At 34.2% G+C, this 22,600-nt stretch overlaps 1 protein-coding gene across 1 annotated transcript; it reads left to right on the top strand.

Annotated features, from left to right (window-relative positions):
- Positions 1–619: 619 nt before the first annotated feature.
- LOC132729389 (uncharacterized) lies at positions 620–20,826 on the top strand. The gene is given in 12 exon segments (XM_060715151.1): positions 620–765; positions 3,966–4,278; positions 5,147–5,227; positions 5,891–6,013; positions 6,458–6,579; positions 7,330–7,522; positions 7,948–8,835; positions 12,560–12,640; positions 17,193–17,315; positions 17,745–17,866; positions 18,588–18,780; positions 19,223–20,826. Coding segments are annotated over 11 exon segments (2,877 nt in total). The 5' UTR covers positions 620–765; positions 3,966–3,999; the 3' UTR covers positions 19,895–20,826.
- Positions 20,827–22,600: the final 1,774 nt, after the last annotated feature.

Raw genomic sequence — 22,600 nt, forward strand, 5'->3', positions numbered from 1 at the left:
TTAATAGTGCATTTTGACATGTCAGCATGATACAAGATAACATGTCGTTTGCACAAGTCATCACGATTCTTTGACAAATTCACATGTTGTCTGCACAAATCATCATGATAATTTGACAAGTAAACATGGTGTTTGCACATGTCATCACGATATTTCGACAAGTAAACATGCTGTTTGCACATTTCATCATGAAATTTTGACAAGTTAATATGTCTTTTGCACTTGTCATCACAATACATTGACAAGTTAACAAGTCGTTTGCACAAGTCATAATTATATTTTGACAAGTTAACATGTCATTTGCACAAGTCATTATATCTTTTGACAAGTTAATATGTTATTTGCACAAGTCATCATGATACTTTGACAAATTAAACATGTTGTCTGCACATGTCATCATGATAATTGGACAAGTTAACATGCTGTTTGAACAAGTCAGCATGATCCTTTTACAAGAACTGATGTGAATTGCACATGTTAACATGCTCAAACGACAAAATAATATAATCGTTTCACAAGATAGCAAAAACATTAATCACATAAGACAGTCACGGCGTTCCATAATATGCGATGCACTTCGAACATATGTCGCTAACCTTTCATTAAAGCTTTATGTATGACTAACCATAATGTGATTTTTGGAAAATCATATTACAAATTATCTATAAATAGAGTAGGTATAATATATATAAGGACATAGTTTCCGTGCGCCTTTATCAGTACTTTTACAGATATTCTGTGACGCGAAGCCATTAAAATATTGAGGTAAAATTTTATTATGTGTTATCAATACTATATGTGTTTTTATGAACAAATTTTAAGATGGATGTAAATAAAAAAAACTTGTTTATCACGAATATATAACTTTTTGATTTTTTTAAATCCTTACATCTTTAACTTTTTGTATGAAAAAGTTTTAAACTGATAAAAGTCATAGAAACTTGCTTATCGATCTAAAAATGAAAATCTAAAACTACAGCATTACCAGACTTAAAATAACACGTAAAAGCATTTTTTAAAGGCATCCGTATATTTTGTTTCTAGAAACAAAAGACTTATTAGCTGTATTTTGATCCCTTTTTATTCAATTTCGAACGTGATGCAATGTCATTTACAGTTAGAGTAAATAAGTTTTACCACTAAAACCCGTTTGTATCTACCTAGCTTAGTTTGTGGATTTTATGAATTTAAAACGCCTTATTCATTGTTGCATTACAATAAGTCTAAAGATTACCGTCCAAAACGGACATATGAGCTTTTAAAAGGCAATTTTTATACATAATTCAATTTTCTCCAGTCGTTTGTTAGCTGATGTTATTTTTTTTCTGATCAATTACCAGTAGAACAACGTTTTTCATAAGAATGATATAGATTACTTAGAACTCCTGTATTTCTTTAAAAAAGCCTTTTTAAAATGCAATCTTTTATTCAGAATAATGTCCATTATTCGTAAACTTTACGGTAAATCGTGTTTAAATTTTGTATACAGGTGTCCTTTAAGACATATAGTGGAACTATCTTGTCAATATTCCAGTTCCTTATAGTGCTCATTAGGGTGGTCATATTTTAAATACAGATAAAGACGGAGCTCAGTGAATTGTTTTGAGCTATTTAGGGTTGTGCTTTATCTATTTTAGTTTCTCATGCATTTATATCAAGTGGCAAGTATTCAGTTACGTGACCATACATGAAACAAAACAAAAACTCTGCTAAAATAAATTGTTATACATGTTATACAGGAAACGTAAAGTTATATACACACGGCCATAAAGACATTTTTCCTTCTTTAGGAAAGGCAAGTTTTATTTCATTTAAATGGTGCTTTTATTGCACTATAGATACTTATCACCTAGAAAAATAAAGGCTGAATGTGAAATTATTAGTCATAAAAGAAGGAAAATGTAAACAAGTAGTTCTTTAACTTCCATATGAAGTAATAAATCATTATATTTGGACTAATTGCTAAAATGCAACATAAACAAAAGGCGGTTCAGGTAAATTGCAAATAAGTTAAAATTTGTAAACTAAAACAGAATACCAAAAAAGAAAAGCTTTTGAGATATACAGATGAAAGCCGTTTTGAAGCATAATGGGCCTTTCAATCAGCAAATTTTCCTGCTCTTTTCTCGCCCAACTGATATCATTTTTATGTTATATGATGAAAGAGAATGAATGACTAATAAGTGTCCTTATTAACTGTCTTCTAATGCTAACGGTTTGTGTAGATTGTTTTCTATTAAAGGCCCATTATGCCTCAAAAATGCTTTTATTTCTCAAAAGCTTTTATATGTTGATGTACGTTTTGAGTATCAAAAATGTTACACATTCGCCAATTACCTGAACATCTTTTTAATATGTTGCGTGTTGGCATTACGTCGAGTTATAGTAAATTAGTATTTTAAAGGAAAGTCAAAATACTACTTTGTATACATTTTGCTACTTTTATGACACATTATTTCAGATCACTACTTTCATCAGGTAATAAGCATCTAACATTCTCTAATACAATTATTTAAACATTTGTCCTTTTAAAAGAAAAAAAAAACATTATTTATTTCGGAGGCATAAGCTGCCTTTCATAATTGTTCAATAAACATTCATGTTTTACAAATTACATTTAATAATATTTTTTACCAATGAAAAAGAAAAAACATTCCTCAAGAGTGCAATACAATGCTTACCTTATAAAGGAAAACATCAATTTATCTAAATGCATTCAAATTTAAAATGTATGATTATTTGTTTGACTGAACAAATAAAAAGGATTTAATACATGAAAGGATTAAGAAAAAATACAGCTAATTCAAACCGAGGAAGATATAAAACCCGATAAAAAACTAAAATAGGCGATGGTTGGGTAAAATTTACCCGTATAATTCCCACTAAATAAACATACGATGTTTTAAATATTCTTTGCCAAAAAGAAGTTAAAAACGTTTTCCAATCCTTTGATATGATATTTTAAAAGTGGTTATCAAATTTATGTAAGTTTTTTATCATATTTTTGTAAAGATCCATTTTGCCCTACCTTAAAGTTATTGTAAAAGGAAAATGAAAATGCCCTATCATCAGCTAAGTGTAGTGGCTGACATGTCAAAAACGCGACGCACGATCATATGCAGTTTTGCGTGTTTCGCAGCGACAAGTCGACGAAAAGACGATAACGATACATGTATTTGTTGTGCTCTCGCTAGCGACAACGCAACGCACAAAAGTGAAACAAATCAGCCACTATAAAAAAAACACATTCAACTTTTCAAATTTTGTTGGTTTTGCCCGGCGCGGCGAATATAAAAAAAGACACGACAAAATAAAAAAAAACACATTGACTGTAGCGTGTTTTCGTATTATATTTCGGCACGAAAGGCCGCCAAGCGAAATCAAGACAAACCTATAATTGCCGTGTTTTCGCATGACACGTTTTCGCTCCGCCATACAAAGATTTGACAAACTTTAGGTACAGACACGCACATAGAAAATGGCGTGTTTTCTTGTGGCGGGGCGAAACGCCGTCAAGTGAAAACACGCCACAATTGTAGTTTTCGCTCCGCCACGCAAAAAATATTTTCTTGTTTTCGCATTTTCGCCATACGACATGGCGCAATTCAGCCACCATAATTTTATAACCCATAATTTTATAACGACTTGAAGCTAGAAATCTTATAAATGAAACTAAAACATGAAATTGTATAAAATAAATTATTTTGGCTTGATCAAATTTCGAAAAAAAAAAATCTTTGGCGAACCGCCAATGTTTGTATGTGGGGTTTGCACAAAAAGGAAGAGATTGTATTTTCCGAAATTTACGAAACTTGAAACAACAGGTCAACAGCATAACACGAGTTTAAAAATGTGTCATAACACCTATCTTATAGATTATACATCTTTATCTTTTGTCACTTTGATATTAACTCTGATATCAATATTGTCTTCATTTGTTTTGTACGTTTCTATTTTCTTGAAAGTTAAAAGAACGACTATACATTACGTTGATGAACTATGGCAACACAGCAAGCAAGGAAAACTATGCTTTATTCCCCAGCGGACAAGAATAAATGCAAATCTGCAGTTTCCAGGCTTCTCAAAGAAAAAGTGATCTCCCTGGACGCAGAGGGTGTTCAACTAGGTAAAGATGGACCACTGACGTTACTACAAATAGGGACATTAGACGGGGACGTCTTCTTGTTTGATGTTATGATTAACGAGAAGAAACAAGATAAAATGTTCTTCAAAGATACTGCACTTGACAAAATTCTCACAAGTACAAGCATAGTTAAAGTAAGATGCTGTTATCTCCGAGGTTTATTATTAATCAGTTTTTAAAGGGTAAATATTGGAAACTGATTATATGTTTAGAATAAAATATCTGAAAGATATAAGATGTTCTATATATTTTACATATTATACTAAAAAAGATTCGTCTGAATTTCTCCTGAAGATATGAATAAGGAGCAGGTAGTAGTTTCTTATTTCTTACAATATATTTTTGGAGAATTAGTTAACTTCAAGTCTTTGAAATTGATGAGGAACGTGTTTTCAGCATTTTCCGTCGGTCAGACCACTGACAAGTTCACAGGCAATAGTTTTCTATGGCATTATGAGTAAAATCTAATTTTAATAATTTAATTAATTTGATGACAGGTATTCGGGTAATGCTATTATGGTAATACATGTAATAACAATACAACATTAAATGAAGAATTTGTCAAATGAGTATTTGTATACATATCAAATCAGTTTAACAGTATAAGATATCGTCAAGTCAAAACAAAGCACGTACGACTTTTTATTCTTCCTTTTCAAGTAAAATTTAAAGGTAAATGCTATAGTGTATTTTAACTTAACTGATCTTCAAATTTTCATTTTTGTTTTCTATGGATTGAATGCTAAAGTATATGTACAATGCGTATAATATTCATTTCATTGAGTCTTACATTAAGACTTTACTGTAAGCCTAAAAAGGTGTTTTTATGTATATTTTTTTCTTCTGGAAGATTTGCATGACTTTTTAAATGCAAATTTCGAGATTCTTTTAAATATATTTTAATGTAGAGTGTTCAAAAGACTTATTTTATCTTATCTTATCTTATATCAGGTCTGTCATTAATATCTTATATTAGATTGCGTGTGACATTTACGTTTTCAGGTAATCCAGTCTTGCTCAGGTGACAGTGCAGCGCTTTATCACCAGTTTGGCATCAGGTTGGAAAACGTCTTTGACACACAGGTAGTTACTGTACACTTAGTCTGACTGGTGGCTGTATAATCTTACATGTCTCCAGTGCATACTAAGATCAGCCGATACGTTTGTGCAGTCTGTTTTGTTCCCTATTCACTCAGTTCATATTTTAAATTTTTCCCTAAAATGATGAATGATCTTGTCCAAATTAATTGATGGACAAGTCTCATTAAGAGAGACAATGGTTTTTGTTAAGGAGATAGCTGTGATGTCTAAACATTAGTTGTGTTTAACTTATTCACGACTTTTTATTGCAAAAGTTGTCAGAAAAAGACAATATATCATACATATACATGTATATACATGTATATTACACATAAAAAGTATTGAATTAGAACCAATCAAAGTATAAGTATGGAATAAATTCATTTACAAATTATAGTTCTATTTAACAACTCCTCAATCGGTCATGTGATTCCACATCACAAGTCTAATGCAAGGCTAAATAATCTCTAAACATAATTAATAATGTAGTTCTTGCTTTCTAAATATGTACTTATTAAAAGCATACCTTTTACAAACGTATGATACGCTATCCGCATTAATTTTCTATTTAGTATGTTATTGAAAAAATGCAAACTCTTACATTTTCTTTCTTATCGTTTATCTTTACTCTTGTATGTTCAGTTAATAATTGACTTTTTTCACTAGGTAGCACATCTTGTGATTGAAGAGCACAAAGGGAAACGACTTCCTACTAGAGAGAAACTTGCAGACATTTGTAAACTGTATTCTCAAAATGCCGAAGTTTACGAGGGAAAGGATGACGTAAAGGTGATGATCTAAAGCCAAATAAGCATATTGACGGGTTTATACAATAATGTAATAAACTAATGCAAAAGAAAAACAATAAAAAAATAACAAAAGAACAAAAATTATAATCGCCATACATATGAAAATATTCTAAATTTAATGGAATATGAAAACGCAAAACCCGTAGTCCTATCATATTTTGAACAACGCGCGTATACATTCTCTTCATTCATAATTACTTCCAATGTAGGTGTGACCATAAATGCATCAAGTGTCTGAACTGTTTTCGATTTTGCTTGTTTCATTTTACGCTTTTTTCCCAACAGTATTTCAGTCATATAGGCGGAACTGTTTTCGACGTTTTTAATATTCACAATGTATTTAAATCAGAACGATAAACAAGATAATTATAATTTACATCAAATTACATTTCAGAGTTTTATTTTTTCTCAAATTACATTACAGTTGGAGTGGAGCAAGATTGCTGGCAATTACTGGGCAAAAAGACCTATGACACAAACAATGATTGATTATGCCAGTGGAGACGTTACATCTCTCATTCCAGAAGTTTACGAAACGCAAAAAGAGTAAAGCATTTGTTCTGTTATATAGAGTTATATGTAGATATATGTACTAATCACTTGTCCGCATCCCTTATGGCTGAGGGGTTGTCTTTAAGGTTGAGGTATCAGAATTGAAGTCACCGTTCAACCCTGCGCGATAGTAGAAGGCGACAAAATGGGTAATTTGCATCTCATAGCCCTAGCAAGTGAAATGATTTTGACCAGTTGTGTTGCCTTTAGCTTACAACACCCTAGGATAGCAAAAAACACCTTGAATTCCTGTTTTGGTGCCATATGACATAATCTGTGTTGGTGCGCCGAAAATCAAACAAAAAACACAAACAAAAGGCATCTGTCCACTAAGTACCGTTACTTTTGGATATTTTTTTAGGCTGCGTTCCATGAACGTTGCTCTATCTTGTTGGGTTTTTATTCTTGAAGTATTTTTGCACCCACTGTAAGAAATGTATCTTCCTAGGACGATGGACAATCTATCTGATAGTCTTACTGTGTTTTAAAGTGCCTGCCTGACGTAATGCACGTATGAGTCGGTTTTACTTCCTAAAAATATTATCATGTAGTCATGGGACATGCTGGGATGCATAAAACGTTGGCCAGAAAAATATTTATTCGACATTATAACATCACATAAAAAAAATCTATTACTCATAGATTGTGGAACGTAATTGATTAATTTTGATTACATGTATGTGCTTTATTTCTTTTTACAAACTTCATTAATGTGATAATTTATTAAATTTTGACTTTTTAAAGATATATCACAAGAAATCAACTCCTTGATTTGTATGAAGAAAGGGTTCTTGAAGAAATAGAATTAGATATTGAGGCGGCTGCAAAAGAAAAGCGCAAACAGAGAAATTTTGATATCAGAATGGATATTCTTGGAGACATGGCCAAAAAGTACAGACGAGGAACTGTTTATGAAAGCATTACGGATGAAGATGAGGTAAGTAAATTTAATCTAGGAATACAGCCAAAAAGTAAACAAAGTGTGAAAAGAGACTTAATTGTGCCGAATTGTCAAAATAAGCCGGGATTATACACAATTTTTACGGAATATTTATGCTTTTATACAACACAAATTAATTTCAGCTAAAGATAAAAAGAATATGATCTCATGCTACGGCAAAACTTGGTTAAGATCCCGATAAAAGTGTCCGGTATTTCTTTAATGTCACATTTTTCATTTTGTTACTGAAGTAAGCAAATCATAAGAGCAAGTATGTTCTTTTATATATCTTCTCATTTAATGAAATCTTTCTTCAGATGAGCCTGTTTTCCAGCGTTATGAATGATTAAAAAGAAATTTATCAATGAAAAACCTTTTGATTGATACATGTTTAAATGGTATATTTATCTGAACTTGAACAGATCAAGACATTGAAAGATACAAACTTCTCTGAGTTGGCTGATCACAGTAGCGTTATAACAGAACTGAAACTGCAGTCTATGGCAAGTTACCTGAGGTCACTTGAAGAAAAACTTGAGACTCCAGAGGAGTTCAACCCAGATCGTGGCGTCAATTTTAAACTGACTGACATTGAACGCTTTGGCTCAGAGCAACTTAAGAGGGATGCGTTACGAATTAAAGCAAAAGTCGATGATGTAATATCTTCGGATGTGCAGAGGAAGTACAAAGCCGATGAACCGCTCGAGAATATATCGTCTCCAGAATATCAGATTATCAGAAATCTTAAACCAATTGGAGATAATGCCCCAAACTACCCACCGACTGTTCTTGCATTACATTGGAAAATTGCGGCAACTGAAATGCAAGACGCTACTGATGCACTTAATAACGACCCCGATTACAACATGACAATTCCGGTTCCTAAATTAAAGTTCTTCACTAACAACAGTAACGTTCCCGGAAATGTTAAACGGATTGCACAAACATTGCTGGAAAAAAATGAGTCTGCAATTTTACGTAGAATCCCGAGGAAGTATACGAAAAATTCTCAACTTTCCGATCTTACGACTTCAGAAAAGATGGTCTTGGAACGTTTGAAAATTTCTTCAGAAAGTTTCCACCCTGTCATTGTTGACCTTCATTGGAAGGTTAATGCTGAGAAGTTGGAAAAGGACATAGCAGATTTCCGTGCTGGAAACCTTATTGTCAATGATGGTCTACGGAGGAAACTAGACTTTTTTCAGAAAAATAAATCAGTTCCAGTGGAAGTAAAGCAAAAGGCGTCAGCGTTTCTGCAACTATTACCGCCGTCCCAGGGTAACCGTGGCAGAGGGAGGGGAAGGAGATATTAAACGGTTGAGAGTTGATTTTAATGTGATTCAAATCTATGCAGACAAATATCCTAGACAGCGACTAGTTTATTTTAACATTTAATTGAAACATTATTTATTTGTGACATTTTTATTTACATAATAAAGAACATAAAATATTTTTTCCGATGAGTAGGAAGCTTAAAAAGATTTTTTTTTAAATCAATATTTCACAGATTTTAGATAAACAGTAACAAAATATACAATATATAAACTAAACTATACATATCATTTCAACTTGTGTTTACTTTCTCACGTATACATTGTACATACTATCTTTATAATAAGTATTCATGAACTAAATTCATGATTCATTGCTGTTCAATTTGAGGTAAATGTATAAGCACAACAAGAATTTAATTTGAAAAAATGGAAACATTGTTTAATCTTTTTAAACAAGAAGGTTGGGAAAAATCATTGATAAGTACATGTGCCATGAAGATGAAGTAAAAAGGAAAAAGAAGAAGAAATAGGAAAAAACATAACATTACATTTACATGTATTTATATATCAAATTTGTTCGAAGAAAAAAGATAATTGATAAATTGTACTAATTGTGATTGTCATGTTTAATTTGACGTTGTATTTTTTCAACTGGTATATTTCTTTATTTTTGTCCGTGATATTTTGTACATAAAAAGTTTTTATCTTTTATAATGAGTGATCAGTATAGCGTTTTATACATACGAAACATGTTTTTTATATTATGATAATGTGGGTTTCTGTATATTTTACAATATTACATATTAATGATTGATTTATTGTGCAATGTTGATGCAATTAAATATTATATAAAATGATACATCTTTCTCATACTGACTTCAAACGAAAATTTTAAAAAAATTCTATGTAAAGGGCCGCAATTATGTTATATGCAAAATAAGTATTCACTTTTTATCTTAACATAAGCAGTAGTAAAAAATTGCTTTGTAAAGATACTTTAAATGCTTTCGCTCAATTGTGTGAAAAAAATGTTTGATGTTCTGATAAATTGTTGGAATATCCATTGTAAACCCAAATATATTAAATGGTTAAATAGCATTTTTTAAAGTCATGGTTTTAAGCTGGTATTCAATGTATGGGTGACTTGTTAAGCATGAATGGGGTTATTTCGATGAGGACACCTTAAAAGGCCTACCACCATGGCTTGCGTGAGTTTGTATGTATTTCCTGATGTTTTCATCGGGGCCGAAAAATAACAATAAGAAACCCCTCAAAGGCCTACAACTGTAGATTGTGCGACCTTTACTTTGTTCCATGAGGCTATCACAGTGGATTGTATTGCGATCAGAACCCCTAAAAAGACCTATCACCGTGAGCTTGAATGTATTTCCTGAGGTTTTCATCGGGGCCGAAATTGCAATAAGAACCCCCTTAAAGGCGTATCACCGTAGGTTGTGTGACCTTTACTTTGTTCCGTGCGGCTATCACCGTGGATTGTAATGCGATGAGGACCCCTTAAAAGGCCTATCACCGTGTGTTGCGTGACCTTGAATGTATTTTCTGAGGTTTTCATTGGGGCAGAATTTGCAATAAGAACCCCCTAAAAGGCCTATAACCTTAGATTGTTTGACCTTTACTTTGTTCCATGAGGCTATCACCGTGGATTGTACCGCAATGAGGACCCCTTAACAGGCCTATCACCGTGTTTTCGTGAGCTTGAATGTATTTCCTGAGGTTTTCATCGGGGCCGAAATTGCAATAAGAACCCCCTCAAAGGCCTATTACCGTAGGTTGTGTGACCTTAAAGTTTGTTCCATGAGGCTACCACCGTGGATTGCATTCTTATAAAGACCCTTAAGAAGGCCTATCACCGTGGGTTGCGTGAGCTTGAATGAATTTTTTGAGGTTTTCATCAGGGCCGAAATTGCAATAAGAATCCCCTAAAACGCATATCAACGTAGGTCCTGTGACGTTTACTTTGTTCCATAAGGCTATCACCGTGGATTGTATTGCGATGAAAACCCCTCAAATGGCCTATCACCGTGGGTTGCGTGAGCTTGAATGAATTTTCTGAGGTTTTCATCAGGGCCGAAATTGCAATAAGAATCCCCTCAAACGCATATCAACGTAGGTCCTGTGACGTTTACTTTGTTCCATAAGGCTATCACCGTGGATTGTATTGCGATGGAAACCCCTCAAATGGCCTATCACCGTGGGTTGCGTGAGCTTGAATGAATTTTCTGAGGTTTTCATCAGGGCCGAAATTGCAATAAGAATCCCCTAAAACGCATATCAACGTAGGTCCTGTGACGTTTACTTTGTTCCATAAGGCTATCACCGTGGATTGTATTGCGATGAAAACCCCTCAAATGGCCTATCACCGTGGGTCGCATGAGCTTGAATGAATTTCCTGAGGTTTTCATCGGGGCCGAAATTGCAAAAGGCCCATCACTGTAGGTTGTGTGACCTTTACTTTGTTCCATGAGGCTATCGCTGAAGGTTTGTATTGCGATGAGAATTCCTTGAAGACCATATCACAATGGGTTGCGTGAGCTTGCATGTATTTTCTGAGGTTTTCATCGGAGCCGAAATTGCATTAAGAACCCTCTAAAAGGCCTATAACAATATATTGTTTGACCTTTACTTTGTTCCATGAGGCTATCACCGTGGATTGTATTGCAGTGAGGACCCCTTAAAAGACCTATCACCGTGGGTTGCGTGAGCTTAAATGTATTTCCTAAGATTTTAATCGGGGCCGAAATTGCAATAAGAACCCCCTTAAAGGCCTATCACCGTTGGTTGTGTGACCGTTACTTTGTTCCATGAGGCTATCACCGTGGAATGTATTGCAATGAGGACCCCTTAAAAGGCCTATCACCGTTGGTTGCGAGCTTAAATGTATTTCCTGAGGTTTTCATTGGGGCATAAATTGCAATAAAAAAAACCCGAAATGGCCTATCACTTGTGCAATTACTTTGTTCCATGAGGCTATTACCGTGGATTGTATTGCAATGAGGACCCTTTCAAAGGCCAATCACCGTGGGTTGCGTGAGTTTGAATGTTTTTCCTGAGGTTTTCATTGGTGGCCGAATTTGCAATAAGAACCCCTAAAAGGCCTATTCCCGTAGAGGTGTGACCTTTACTTTGTTCCAAGAGGCTATCACCGTGGATTTTATTGCGATGTGGACCCCTTATAAAGCGTATTTCCATGGGTTGCATGAGCTTGAATGTATTTCCTGATGTTTTCATCGGGGCCTAAATTGCAAAAAGAATCCCCTAAAAGGCCTATAACATTATATTGAGTGACCTTGACTTTGTTCCATGAGGTTATCACCGTGGATTGTATTGCAATCAGGATCCCTTCAAAGGCCTATCACCGTGGGTTGCGTAAGCTTGAACATATTTCATGAGATTTTCATCAGGGCCGAAATTGCATAAAAGGCCAATCACCGTAGGATGTGTGACCTTTACTTTGTTCCATGAGGCTATTACCGTGGATTGTATTGCGATGAGGACCCCTCAAAAGGCCTATCACCGTGGGTTGCGTGAGCTTGAATGTATTTCCTGAGGTTTTCATCGGGACCGAAATTGCAAATAAGAACCCACTTAAAGGCCTATCACCGTAGGTTGTGTGACCTTTATTTTGTTCTATGAGGCTATCGCTATTGCAGAGTGTTCAAAAGACTTATTTTATCTTATCTTATATCAGGTCTGTCATTAATATCTTATATCAGATTGCGAGTGACTTATATGTTTTCAGGTAATTCAGTCTTGCTGAGGTGACAGTGCAGGTCTTTTTCACCAGTTTGGCATCAGGTTGGAAAACGTCTTTGACACACAGGTAGTTGTTATACAATTAGTCTGACAACTTACATGTCTCCAGTGCATACTTAGATCAGCCGACACTCTGAGCATGGTGTGTCCTATTCACTCAGTGCATTTTTTTTAAATTTTTCTCTAAAATGATGAATTATCTTGTTCAAATTATTAATCGACAATTCTCATTAAGATAGAGTCAAAATGGTTTTTATTTGTTTGGGTCGTCAGACCAAACAAATAATGGTAACGGAATTTCAGACCCTGATGTTCCGAAAGTAGTCCAAATTCCTCGAAGCGGTTACTTCCCTTCATATGTACATTAACGCCGAAAAATTAAGGGGAGATCACTGCGTAAAGATTGTCAAATTACAGGCGTATTAATTTTCGTAACGAAAACATAGTTGCCGATTGGTCGAAGATTTCTAATATTGATATACATGCTTATAGATATACATGCTTATGTTCAACTTCATGATTATTTACTTCAGTGTTAAACAACAGGTTTACCGTGAACAAAATATATCTAAATTAATAAGGGTTACAAACTCTTATTAAGAATATTATGGTATTCTTTAGGCTGTTATCTTATAACTCCCCGTGGCGGAGTGGTTTACACGCTCGCTTTTGAAGCGAGAGATTCGGAGTTCAAATCCCAGTACAGGCAACTCATGTTTTTTTGGGTTTGATTAAGCCAAATAAACATTGAATTGAATATCAGTGTTACAAGTAGTCTTATAGCCAATTTACTATAATAGTTATAACACTGGAAACAGAATTTGGTGACACTTTACTAACAAATTGGTTTATACTATTTCACGTTTAAATGTTGAATTCTGCTTAAGCCGGTGCTAGGGGGCGTGGACGGTAACTTGCACTTTTCAGTACCGTCCATGAACAGGCTCAATCAAACCGAGCCTGCAACATTTTCAATTTTGTTGTGTTGGGCTTTCTTTAGGGATTCTATATTTATCTATTTTATGATCACATCCGTGTTATTTGTGCCGTGTGGCGGCTGTAAAAAGTCTCCCCGTACATTTAATCAATGATGTTATATTTTCGATCCTTTAAGATCGTTCGGCACGACATTATTGTTGTGCTTGTGGTATTTTTAGTTTCAACTTTTCGGCATTTTCTAGTTGGGTGGTTCCAATGTTCCTACTTGAATAGTGTTGAATCACCCTTAGGATATGTTGCCTGCTTTTTAGGTTTGTCTTTTGACGTCTTGTCTGTGATACGCAGGCTTCATAACCTCTGATCCCCTTTCTAAATTCCATTTTATTTAGTTCCGCCCATTGTTTTCTCGTTTAGGGCACACGCTTTTTATTACTTGGGGACCATACGCCGCTTTTCATGGAATGGCACGTAAGTGTCACATTGGGGTTCCATGATAACCGCCGTATGAACACATCTGCGGATGTTTCTAAATTCAAAATTTTACTATTTCACGTTTAAATGTTGAATTCTGCTTAAGCCGGTGCTAGGGGGCGTGGACGGTAACTTGCACTTTTCAGTACCGTCCATGAACAGGCTCAATCAAACCGAGCCTGCAACATTTTCAATTTTGTTGTGTTGGGCTTTTTTTAGGGATTCTATATTTATCTATTTTATGATCACATCCGTGTTATTTGTGCCGTGTGGCGGCTGTAAAAAGTCTCCCCGTACATTTAATCAATGATGTTTATATTTTCGATCCTTTAAGATCGTTCGGCACGACATTATTGTTGTGCTTGTGGTATTTTTAGTTTCAACTTTTCGGCATTTTCTAGTTGGGTGGTTCCAATGTTCCTACTTGAATAGTGTTGAATCACCCTTAGGATATGTTGCCTGCTTTTTAGGTTTGTCTTTTGACGTCTTGTCTGTGATACGCAGGCTTCATAACCTCTGATCCCCTTTCTAAATTCCATTTTATTTAGTTCCGCCCATTGTTTTCTCGTTTAGGGCACACGCTTTTTATTACTTGGGGACCATACGCCGCTTTTCATGGAATGGCACGTAAGTGTCACATTGGGGGTTCCATGATAACCGCCGTATGAACACATCTGCGGATGTTTCTAAATTCAAAATTTTACTATTTCACGTTTAAATGTTGAATTCTGCTTAAGCCGGTGCTAGGGGGCGTGGACGGTAACTTGCACTTTTCAGTACCGTCCATGAACAGGCTCAATCAAACCGAGCCTGCAACATTTTCAATTTTGCCGTGTTGGGCTTTCTTTAGGGACTCTGTATTAATCTATTTTAAGATCACATCCGTGTTATTTGTGCCGTGTGGCGGCTGTAAAAAGTCTCCCCGTACATTTAATCAATGATGTTATATTTTCGATCCTTTAAGATCGTTCGGCACGACATTATTGTTGTGCTTGTGGTATTTTTAGTTTCAACTTTTCGGCATTTTCTAGTTGGGTGGTTCCAATGTTCCTACTTGAATAGTGTTGAATCACCCTTAGGATATGTTGCCTGCTTTTTAGGTTTGTCTTTTGACGTCTTGTCTGTGATACGCAGGCTTCATAACCTCTGATCCCCTTTCTAAATTCCATTTTATTTAGTTCCGCCCATTGTTTTCTCGTTTAGGGCACACGCTTTTTATTACTTGGGGACCATACGCCGCTTTTCATGGAATGGCACGTAAGTGTCACATTGGGGGTTCCATGATAACCGCCGTATGAACACATCTGCGGATGTTTCTAAATTCAAAATTTTACTATTTCACGTTTAAATGTTGAATTCTGCTTAAGCCGGTGCTAGGGGGCGTGGACGGTAACTTGCACTTTTCAGTACCGTCCATGAACAGGCTCAATCAAACCGAGCCTGCAACATTTTCAATTTTGTTGTGTTGGGCTTTCTTTAGGGATTCTATATTTATCTATTTTATAATCTCACAACCTTCACCTTTCTGACATTCTGAAACCCAAACAAATTCAGTGCCTTCTGCTTAAGCCGGTGCTAGGGGGCGTGGACGGTAGTTTGCACTTGACAGTACCGTCCATGAACAGGCTCAATCAAACCGAGCCTTAGTTATTTCTATTCGGCTATTTTCTTGTTGGGTGGTTCCAGTATTCCTCACTTGAATACTGTTGAATCCCCCTTAGGATATGTGGCCTGCTTTTTAAATTTGTCATTTGACGTCTTATCTGTGATATGCAGGCTTCATAACCTATGATCCCCTTTCAAAATTCTATTTTATTTAGTTCCGTCCATTGTTTTTTCGTTTAGGGCAAGCGCATTCTTTTACTTGAGGACCATATGCCGCTTTTCATGGAATGGCACTTACGTGTCACATTGAAGGTTTCATGATAACTGCCATTTGAACACATCTGCGGATGTTTCAAAATTCAAAATTGTACCAGTTCATGTTAAATGTTGAATTCTGCTTAAGCCGGTGCTGGGGGCGTGGACGGTAGTTTGCACTTGACAGTACCGTCCATGAACAGGCTCAATCAAACCGAGCCTGCAACATTTTCAATTCTGCCGTGTTGGGATTTCTTTAGGGATTCTTATTTTATCTATTTTATCGCCACATCAGCATTGTAAAAAGTCGCCCCGTACATTCAATCAGAGATGTTATATTTCCGATCCTTAAAGATCGTTCAGCACGACATTATTGTTGTGCTTGTGGTAATTTAGTTATTTCTATTCGGCTTTTTTCTTGTTGGGTGGTTCCAGTATTCCTCACTTGAATACTGTTGAATCCCCCTTAGGATATGTGGCCTGCTTTATAAATTTGTCTTTTGACGTCTTATCTGTGATATGCAGGCTTCATAACCTCTGATCCCCTTTCAAAATTCCATTTTATTTAGTTCCGTCAATTGTTTTCTCGTTTAGGGCAAGCGCATTCTTTTACTTGTGGACCATATGCCGCTTTTCATAGAATGGCACTTACGTGTCACATTGAAGGTTTCATAATAACCGCCACATGAACACATCTGCGGATGTTTCAAAATTCAAAATTGTACCAGTTCATGTTAAATGTTGAATTCTGCTTAAGCCAGTGCTAGGGGGCGTGGACGGTAGTTTGCACTTGACAGTACCGTCCATGAACAGGCTCAATCAAATCGAGTCTGCAACATTTTCAGTTCTGCCGTGTTGGGCTTTCTTTAGGGATTCTTATTTTCTCTATTCTGTGCTTTGATTATCAAGGAGATAGCTATGATGTCTAAAAATCAGTTGTGTTTAACTTATCCACGACCTTTTATTGTTAAATTGTCAGAAAAGGACATTATATCATACATATACATGTATATACATGTTTATTACATATAAAATGTATTGAATTAAAACCAATCAAAGTATAAATATGGAATGAATTCATTTACAAATTATAGTTCTATTTCACAACTCCTCAATTGTTGATGTGATTCAACATCACAAGTCTAACGCAAAGCTATATAATCTCTAAATATAATTAATAAAAGTAGTTCTTGCTTTCTAGATGTACTTATTAAAAGCATTCCTTCCACAAACGTATGATACGCTATCCGCATTTATTTTCTAATTAGTATGTCATTGAAAAATGCAAACTGTTACATTTTACTCTTTACTCTTGTATGTTCAGTTAATAATTGACATTTTGTCACTAGGTAGCACATCTTGTGATTGAAGAGCACAAAGGGAAACGACTTCCTACTAGAGAGAAACTTGCATACATTTGTAAACTGTATTCTCAAAATGCCGAAGTTTACGAGGGCAAGGATGACGTAAAGGTGATGATCTTGAAACTTCTTATCGACCACGCGATTTACGTTCAGTTTTTAATCGAAATAGATTTTTTTGCTGTGTTAAGCCAAATAAGCGTATTGACGGGTTTAAACAATAATCGAATAAACTAATGCAAAAAAACAACAACAACAACAAACAACTTATAATCGCCATACATATGAAAATATTCTAAATTTTATGGAATATGAAAACGCAAAACTTTCAGTCCTATTACATTTTGAACAATCTCGTATATATTCTCTTCAATCGTACTACTTTCAATTTAGGTGTGACCATAAATTCATCCAGTGTCTGAACTGTTTTCGACGTTTTTGATATTCCAAATGTAACTAAAACAGAATGATAAACAAGATAGTTATATTTTACATCAAATTACATTCCAGAGTTTTATTTTACCTCAAATTACATTACAGTTGGAATGGAGCAAGAATGCTGGCAATTACTGGGCAAAAAGACCTATGACACAAACAATGATCGATTATGCCAGTGGAGACGTTACATCTCTTATTCCAGAAGTTTACGAAACGCAAAAAAAGTAAAACATTTGTTCTGTTATATAACTTTATGTTAACATATGTAATAATCACTTGCCCGCACCCTTTTCGCTGAGGGGTTGAGGTATCAAAATTTAAGGCACCCTTCAATCCTGCGTGATAGTAGAAGGCGACAAAATGGGTTATTTGCATCTCTTAGCCCCAGAGATGAGTTGGTTTTGACCAATTGCGTTGCTTTATTTACAACACCCTAGGATAGCCAAAATTATCTTAAATTCCTGTTTAATAATCTGTGTTGGTTCGCCGAAAATTAAACAAAAAAAAATAACACAAACAAAAGGCATCTGTCCACTTAGTACCGTTACTTTTGGATATTTTTGAGACTGCGTTCCGTAAACGTTGCTCTCTCTTGTTGGGTTTTTATTCTTGTATTTTCTTTGCACCCACTGTAAGAAATTTATCTTCCTAGGACGATTGACAATATATATGATAGTCTTACTGTGTTTTAAAGTGCCTGCCTGACGTAATGGACAGATGAGTCGGTTTTACTTCCTTAAAATATTATCATGTAGTCACAGGATATGGTGGGATTCATAAAACAGTGGCCAGAAAAATATTGATTCGACATTATAACATCACATACAAATCTCTTACTCATAGATGGTGGAACGTAATTGATAAATTTTAATTATATGTACGTGCTTTATTTCTTTTTACAAACTTCATTAATGTGATAATTTATTAAATTTCGACTTTTTAAAGATATATCACAAGAAATCAACTCCTTGATTTGTATGAAGAAAGGGTTCTTGAAGAAATAGAATTAGACATTGAGCCGGCTGCAAAAGAAAAGCGCAAACAGAGAAATTTTGATATAAGAATGGATATTCTTGAAGACATGGCCAAAAAGTACAGACGAGGAACTGTTTATGAAAACATTACGGATGAAGATGAGGTATGTAAATTTAATCTAGGAATACAGCCAGAAAGTAAACAAAGAGAGAACATAGACTTAATTGTGTTGAATTGTCAAAATAATCCTGGATTATACTTATTTTTTACGGAATATTTATGGTTTTATACAACACAAATTAATTTATCTAAAGATAAAAAGAATATGATCTCATGCTATGACAAAACTTGGTAAAGATCCCGATAAAACGTGGACTTTAACATGTGCCCGGTATTTCTTTAATGTCACATTTTTCATTTTGTTATTGCTAACTCAAGCAAGCCAATCATAAGAGCAACTATGTTCTTTTATATATCTTCTTATTTGATGAAATCTTTCTTCAAATCTTTTTTCCAGCGTTATGAACGATTAAAAAGAAATTTATGAATGAAAAACCTTTTGATTGATACATGTTTAAATGATATATTTATCTGTACTTGAACAGATCAAGACATTGAAAGATACCAACTTCTCTGAGCTGGCTGATCACAGTAGCGTTATAACAGAACTGAAACTGCAGTCTATGGCAAGTTACCTGAGGTCACTTGAAGAAAAACTTGAGACTCCAGAGGAGTTCAACCCAGATCGTGGCGTCAATTTTAAACTTACTGACATTGAACGCTTTGGCTCAGAGCAACTTAAGAGGGATGCGTTACGAATTAAAGCAAAAGTCGATGATGTAATATCTTCGGATGTGCAGAGGAAGTACAAAGCCGATGAACCGCTCGAGAATTTATCGTCTCCAGAATATCAGATTATCAGAAATCTTAAACCAATTGGAGATAATGCCCCAAACTACCCACCGACTGTTCTTGCATTGCATTGGAAAATTGCGGCAACTGAAATGCAAGACGCTACTGTGGCACGTAATAACGACCCCGATTACAACATGACAATTCCGGTTCCTAAATTAAAGTTCTTCACTAACAACACTAACGTTCCCGGAAATGTTAAACGGATTGCACAAACATTGCTGGAAAAAAATGAGTCTGCAATTTTACGTAGAATCCCGAGGAAGTATACGAAAAATTCTCAACTTTCCGATCTAATGACTTCAGAAAAGATGGTCTTGGAACGTTTGAAAATTTCTTCAGAAAGTTTTCATTTTCATATATGATGTTATATCATTGTTGACCTTCATTGGAAGGTTAATGCTGAGAAGTTGGAAAAGGACATAACAGATTTCCGTGCTGGAAACCTTATTGTCAATGATGGTCTACGGAGGAAACTAGACTTTTTTCAAAAAAATAAATCAGTTCCAGTGGAAGTAAAGCAAAAGGCGTCAGCGTTTCTGCAACTATTACCACCGTCCCAGGGTAACCGTGGCAGAGGGAGGGGGGGGGGTATTAAACAGTTGAGCATTGAATCTGTGCAGACAAATATCCTACACAATGACTAGTTTATTGAAACATTTTGTTTAAACAAAATTTATTTGTGACCTTTTCATTTACATAGTAAAGAACATAAAATAAATTTTACCGATTGAGTAGGAAGCTTAAAAAGCATTTCTGTAATCAATATTTCACAGATTTTAAATAAATAGTAACAAAATATACAATGTATAAACTAAACTATACACATCAATTCAACGTGTGCTTGCTTTCTTACGTATACATAGTATATTTATAATAAGTATTCATGAACTAAACTGTTCGATTTGAGGTTAATGTATACAAACACGAACAAGAATTTAATTTGAAAAATGAATACATGTACATCGTTTAATCTATTTAACACGTACATGTACCATGGACGTTGGAAAAATCATTGATTAAAAATGAAGAAGAAAAGGAAAAAGAAGTAGAAATAGATAAAAAAACGTTTACTAAGTTACATTTATTTATATATCAAAATGGTTCGAAGAAAAAAAGATAATTGATAAACTGTGCTAATTGTGATTGTCATGTTTAATTTGACGTTGTATTTTTTTAACTGGTATATTTCTTTATTTCTGTCTGTGATATTTTGTACATAAAAAGTTTTAATCAGTATAGCGTTTTATACATACGAAACATATTTTTAATTATGATAATGTGGGCTTCTGTATATTTTACAATATTACATACGAATGATTGATTTATTGTGCAATGTTGATGCAATTAAATATTATTTTAAAATGATAAATCTTTCTCATACTGATTTCAAACGAAAAATTAAAAAAAAATCCTTTGTAAAGGGAAGCAATTACGTTATATGCAAAATAAGTAAGAAAGAACTGCCTTCCTTGAATATCAAAATATCAACATTTTCCAGATTTTGGTTTAGTTTATATGCATGGTGTAGATCTAACATATGATCAAATGTTGTGAATATTACATTTAAAATAAGAAATACACCATGTTAAAATTCATTTCACCAAAAAAAGGAAAGTCCAAGGAAACATTAAAAGTAAAGGCTTGGACAGAAAATGACGTTCTACATCACCAAGCTTCAAACTATGATTTTGAAAACGTTATTTTATGCTATAAAAGAAAAAAAACATATTCAGAACATAATGATAATTTGTGAAACAGAATATTTATGCATATTTGGCTGTTTGAGAAAATTGGCTGGTAAACAAACACTGCCTCTCAATACAATTAAATCTATTGACAGTTCCTTGTAGATTATCTCTACAGACATGTTGCTAAAAGCAATTGGTTATTGAATCATTCAGATAGAAAGGAAATACAAAAATGTATTGCCATTTATTTATTTTTGTGGAATGATATGGTATTCACTTATTATCTTAACATAAGCAGTAGTAAAATGTTGTTTTTGAAAGATGCTTTTGTTCAATTGTGTGAAAAAATGTTCCATGTTCTGATAAATTGTTGAAATATCCATTGTCTTATATCCCAAATATATTGATTGGTAAAAAAAGTATACATTTAAAATCATGGTTTTATGCTGGTGATCCGTGTATAGGTGGCTTGTTTAACAGGAATGGGTTTTATATGAGATCAATATTCAAAATATAGTTTGAGTGCTATTTTTAGCATGTAACACAGTAGTTACAAAGCTCAAAATTGCTTTGATTGTTATTCTGTAAGTGGTTTGAAAAATGTTTCAGGACCTTTTATTCCACCAATGCTTTCTCAGATTTTGAAGAAAAAAATGACAAAGGTTCACGACAGATGGATATTAAATTAAAATTAAATAACTAGATACCTGTTTTTAAACTTGAATGGGAACAAAACTTAATGCTTAATTTGATAAGGAATAGAACAACATTTTTTCACTTTTAATTGACACCACTAAAAACACGAATTTACCATGGTTTCAATACAAATTGTACACAGAATACTTGACACAAGAATAATACACGGTTTGAGTTCAAATGCGTAGTTATATAATCACGAAGACCTATAGGCCTGAGCAATTAATTACAAAGCATTTGAACGAAAAAACGTGCATTATTATACAAAAATGCACGAAGAATTAATATCTATTTCCATTCTAAACGTCAAGAAAAAATATAATAACTATTATATAGTTGGACTTTATGTTTGTTGGTTAAATTTGTTTTCTCCTTAGAGTTTTCAATAGAAACGTTCTTTAAAGGCTGTCCCAGTGGGTTGAAAAAAAACTGTCGTTAAATCTACCCTTTGTAGAAACATTTTGAGAATAAAGAATTTTGAAAACGTTGATAAAACTTTGTTTGTTTATTTTTTTTCACTCTATATTTTTCAAGCGCAATACAAAATATTAAAAGTGAAATAAAAGTGAAATTTAACTCGACATTTCGACTTAGTAACTCGAAATTTCGACTTATATTGCACGACTTTCATTGGTTACCGGTGAAGCAAGGATTGAATTCAAGATACTTACTTTCGTGTGTAGC

This window comes from Ruditapes philippinarum, unplaced genomic scaffold (assembly GCF_026571515.1).
Source record: "Ruditapes philippinarum isolate M1 unplaced genomic scaffold, ASM2657151v2 ctg11718_1_1_1_1, whole genome shotgun sequence".
Taxonomy (NCBI): domain Eukaryota; kingdom Metazoa; phylum Mollusca; class Bivalvia; order Venerida; family Veneridae; genus Ruditapes; species Ruditapes philippinarum.